We start from the raw sequence: 4,984 nt of genomic DNA on the forward strand, positions 1-4,984 counted from the left end.
TTTGACTGACAAACAGAGTGATTTTAATGAAAATTGTAATTAAGCCATGTGGATTTAAAGCATCATTTGGCAGCACAGTATAATACAAGCATTCTATTCACGTTATAATAATCCTGTGCAGGTATTCTGCTTCAAATATAAGCATTTAAAAGAAATGGTGTTACATAATACGACACAGAACTTGTTCTGATGTATTGATACAAAGTTTATATAGCTTTAGATCTTTAATGTGAATAGGCTTCAGGTAAACCACATGCTTAAAGAAAAATAAATCAGACTGTTTTCTCATACTATAGTCCTCCTCTTTGCTCAGAGAGGAACATCAAATTCATATGGAGTTCTTTAGGCAAACCTAAGTGAGCTTGCAGAAAATTAAAGTGATAAGTAATCATTCCTATGGGTAGTTTCATTAGAAGTCAATAAAAACAGAAGAGCCTTCATGTGTCTCCTCAACATACCACTCCTTCCAAGTGATTAGGAATGCTGCATTTTCTACACTATTTTTAAAACCCATTTTCTCCACATTCTGCTCATAGGATCTTGCTTTGCCATGTCCATCTCCATTTGGCGGCGGCTGCTGTTTCTATTCCTGATTTTTACTAATGTGTGTGTCAGCTTGGGGCAGCAATTTCCAGAAGAAGATGGGAACGATGAAAAGAGTCTCTTTGATGACCTCTCCCCAGAGGCAGAAAGCCTCATCTTAAGTTCCCTTTTTGGAAAGATAGAAGATGCAGAAGAGGATCTGGATAAAGGTAAATATGAACACGAGAATTTCTATGGCTACATAACTGATGAAGTTCCTTTTTTGTTCCTGTTTTTGTTTGCATGCACAATTTCTGCCCAGGAATGTCTTCATAGTATTTTTCTGCTTTTAAATAGGAGGGTGGGGGTTGGGGAGCAGTGAGAGACAACTGTTAAAATATAAGGCATATCTTACTTGGTTGCTGAGACGGAGAAAAGTCGTGTTATATCTTAAAATAAATTTGAAATCCTACGTTTTTCAGTTGTATGCTGGTGGATGGTTTTGAGAGTTGTAATTCAACATCTACGGAGAACACCAATTTTGGGAAGAACTAGAGCAGTCTTCCTGGAAAAAAGATATTTTATTTTCTACCATACTCAACATTCAAATAAACATGCCAACATTATAATTTTAAAATGGAATATTTGGCCCTTCCCAGCGGGGTTGGGAAAGAGCTCTGAAGAATAGCTAATATTCAGGGAAGTCAACATTCAGCTGACTAGGCTGCTTATTGATTTTTTTGTTTAACGGTAATAGTGGTGTAGGGCTCTTCACTACACTCTCTGTGATGCAACAGGGTAGCTTATTCAGCACAGGTCAGATTGTGCTGTGTGACATGTATATCTCTGCTTTCGAAAAGAAATAGGCAGCTGATGGCTTTGGCTTTTGGCCAGAAAGTTACCATTTCTGCTTCCCCACATTTCTCGACATCTCTACACAGGGCTCACTCTACGTTATGGATGGGCCAATGATCATAAATTTTCAGGATTGATCAGACAAATACAGAACCCAAAGACCTTCATGTGAACCATATCAACCATATCCTTTCTCCTATGTGTAACAAAGATAGAAAGACATCAGGATTGTTGTTTTTTTGAAAGCTTTATTTTTTCCAGTCTGATAACTAAGCAAGCAGAACCCAGTTGATGCATACGACAGACCTATAATTCTTCCTCTTTGCCTCCATCTATTGTCTGCCTTCAAAGGAAAAGAGAATGTGGACAAGTTTAATGGCTTAATTGTGCTATCATTCTGGGATTAATTAGATCCCTGTCAGCAATACTAATGCCTCTGATAACATGACATTGCTCCTGTCCTAAAATGCAATTGCTATTAAATTCTCCAGTGAATTAATTAAGGGTTCCAATCAAGACTTAGGTGGAGATCCCTCCTGGTGTCTTTAGATCCTTTTTTTTCTGCAGGACAGGCAGATCCTATAGTGGCTCCATGCCAGTTTCATTTAGATGGCCTTGAAGAATCATCTGGGAATCTTTTGCAGCCTGTATTTTGCTTCAATCTTCCTTCTTTTTCTCTCTTTCCAATTTCCCTGCAACCAATGTCATGCCAGCTTCTAAATCAATTCAAGCTCCAGCTGCCCCTGGCAAGAATTTGAATTGACTAAGAAGTTTTTCTTTTATGTGTGAAAAAACTTTTTTGGATTCTTTTCCCAGACTCTTGCTATCACCTACACGTTTGCCTGGGAAGTCATATGACGGAATGGCAGACTGGAGTTGCTGTTTCCATTCTGTCATACTGACTTTGATAATGGAATTGATGGCAGATCAAACGATGGCAAATGATATATTCAAAGAACTCTACACATACTGTATGTTTGAAACTTCTTTCTGATTCTCTATCTAAATGGAGGAAGTCTAGTGATAGGTGAAGGAAGGTATTCTTTTTATGAACAGCCATGGGTAAAATGATATTCCTGAAGAGCAACATCTTGTGAGGAATGTCAGAAAAAGAGCTGAGGTGGTGCAGTGGTTAGAGTGCAGCACTGCAGGCTACTTCAGCTGACTGCTAGCTGCAGTTCAGCAGTTCAAATCTCACCGGCTCAAGGTTGACTCAGTCTTCCATCCTTCCGAGATAGGTAAAATGAGGACCCAGATTGTTAGGGGCAGTATGCTCACTTTGTAAACTGCTTAGAAAGGGCTGTAAAAGCACTATGAAGCGATATATAAGTCTAAGTACTAGTGCTAAGTGCTAAAATTGTTCCTTGCCATTAGAATATACAAGGTTCTATTTCTTGTGCCTGTAGCCAAACCTCTGTGTGAATAGTTTAACACTTATTATAAGACTATGCTTGACGAGTGTATGGAATCTCACATGAGAATTGCACAATATGTTAATGTCAGTGTGTTACTGATACTGAAGGAGTCCAATCTTTTCCTCTATTAATAGTGATATTTCAAACCACCACTTCAAAGAAATTCTCCTTCTACTTTCCCAAATAGCTGTCTAATCAATAATTTCAAGTGATGTTTTAGTCACATGTTTCAGTCAAATATTGGAAAAGGTATTTATGATATTTCTTAAATTTTTGCATTTAGAATCTGTTTTCAAGTAGAATCCACTCATACGTCTATGGACACTTGTCTGTGTTCAATGATGGTCCGCTACAATTCAATGCATCAGTGATGGGAACCTACAATTCAATACTTCAAAATCCCAAAGCCCATCTGCCCAAGAAATAAAGGCAATTGTAAACTGGGAGGAGCAACCTGGGGAGGAGGGAGCCTGAGGAATGCAGGTAACATTCTGGTTAATTCCCAAAGGTGCTTTTTTTTCAAGAGGCAACTGGACTTTCTTGTTTTTCTTGGAAGATGATTTATTTATTTATTTATTTTATTTTATTGGTTCGATTTATATGTCGCCCTTCTCCGGAGACTCAGGGCGACTTACAATGCGTTAAGCAATAGCCTTCATACTTTTGTATATACCTGCTTAGTAGGGCTTTCAGCCCCCCCTAAGCGGTGTTATTTTTTATACAAAGTCAGCTTATTGCCCCCACAATCCGGGTTCTCATTTTACCTACCTCGAAGGCATGGAAGGCTGAGTCAACCTTGAGCCTGGTGAGAATTGAATTTGCAGTAATTGCAGACAGCTGGTGTTACTTAACAGCACTTTAGTCTGCTGCGCCACCAAGGCTGAAGAAGCTTCTTGGATGAGAAGCAAAACATCTTCAAAGACAAACAAGAAAGTCCAGTTGCCTCTTGAAAAAAGAAAAAGCACCTTTGGGACAACCATGACCTGGATGACTGAGAATCTCCATAGACAATCTGGTAAACTGGTTATGGCAGCCATTTTGGAAATGAACAAACCCTATTACAATAGCCATTTCACAAAGGTACCCGTAACATATTCTCAAAGATCTTGTCAGCTCCATGAAATAAAGAGACTTATTCTTACATCTATTCACTTATTTATAATCTACCTCCAAATATTATATTTTTAAACCCTTGTTTTGACCATGATCTTTTTTTTACCAATTTTGCCTAATTCTTCCTTAGTCAAAATGAATAATTATAACTTGCAACAAGAACAACCCTTTGGCAATTTTCAAATGAGCAGTAATGTGAAACCTTTCTTTGTACAGAGCCAGGTGCTTCTCAACTGGTTTGGATTACCAAAAGGCAGCACCCTGGGAAGAGGATGGTAATGGATTTGGAGAAGAGACAGCATCCTGGCAGAAGATCTCTCTCGGATCAAATCCTCAGCATTCCAAGCAGCCAGCTAGCTTATCTGAATGAATTATCCAAAAGGCAACATCCGGGCAAGAGGTACTTGCCTTACAACAAGCGACAGCACCCTGGCAAGCGAGGTTGGGATGATGAGACTGAGAGCGAGGAAACCTTAGAGAAGCGGCAGCACCCAGGCAAGAGGTATCTGGGTTCACAGACCCCAGACAATAATATTCTCTGTGACCCACAGGAGTCCTCTGAATGCAGCAAAGGTAGCCTGCTGCTAGAGTTGCTAGATAAGATAAGCAAAGTCCACAGTGAAGAGAAGAGGCAGCACCCTGGAAGAAGTTCTTTGTTGGATGGTGAAATAGAAGCAGAGGAGTGAGAAACATGGTGTGTGTGTCTGTGTCTGTGTGTCTGTGTATTCATTGTTTCATTCTTCTGGATGATTTCTGAATGACTTCCCCATCTCCTTCTGCTTGCTGACTTCTCTGCAGATAATTCTTTATAAGGAATATCACACAGAATGGTGGAGTACCGTAGTCCAGATTTAGCAGTCTGTGGACATGTGGATTTCATTTTAAAGAAAAGACTGAGGTGTTTCCTTGAGTGACAGATAGTTGGGTTTGATGCTTGTTTAAAATGAAGTTATTCATAAAAAGCCATACCGATGTACATTTTTTTCCCCAACTGTGCATGGACCAATGATAAATATATATGGGGAAGGTGGGGATTGTCATACTAGGAGACTAATTAGAGCTAATCTTGCTGCTCGCTT

The 4,984-nt window shown here is 39.3% G+C and overlaps 1 protein-coding gene across 1 annotated transcript; it reads left to right on the forward strand.

The window, feature by feature from the left end:
• Window positions 1–550: 550 nt before the first annotated feature.
• Window positions 551–4,591, forward strand: TRH (thyrotropin releasing hormone). Its single transcript, XM_070933596.1, has 2 exons — window positions 551–752; window positions 4,122–4,591. The coding sequence occupies exons 1-2, from the start codon at window positions 551–553 to the stop codon at window positions 4,589–4,591; spliced, it is 672 nt and encodes a 223-aa protein (XP_070789697.1).
• The last annotated feature ends 393 nt before the right edge of the window (window positions 4,592–4,984 follow it).

The sequence above is a fragment of the Pituophis catenifer genome, unplaced genomic scaffold (assembly GCF_029215685.1).
Source record: "Pituophis catenifer annectens isolate HBS135680 unplaced genomic scaffold, rPitCat1.0.hap2 SCAF_2, whole genome shotgun sequence".
NCBI classification, from domain to species: domain Eukaryota; kingdom Metazoa; phylum Chordata; class Lepidosauria; order Squamata; family Colubridae; genus Pituophis; species Pituophis catenifer.

What these genes read in the sequence shown, in the direction of transcription:
- TRH (XM_070933596.1), top strand. Translation starts at nt 551, where the DNA reads ATGTCCATCTCCATTTGGCGGCGGCTGCTGTTTCTATTCCTGATTTTT. An exon ending in AGAAGAGGATCTGGATAAAG is followed by an intron (nt 753 to 4,121) that starts GTAAATATGAAC and finishes TTCTTTGTACAG; the next exon opens with AGCCAGGTGCTTCTCAACTG.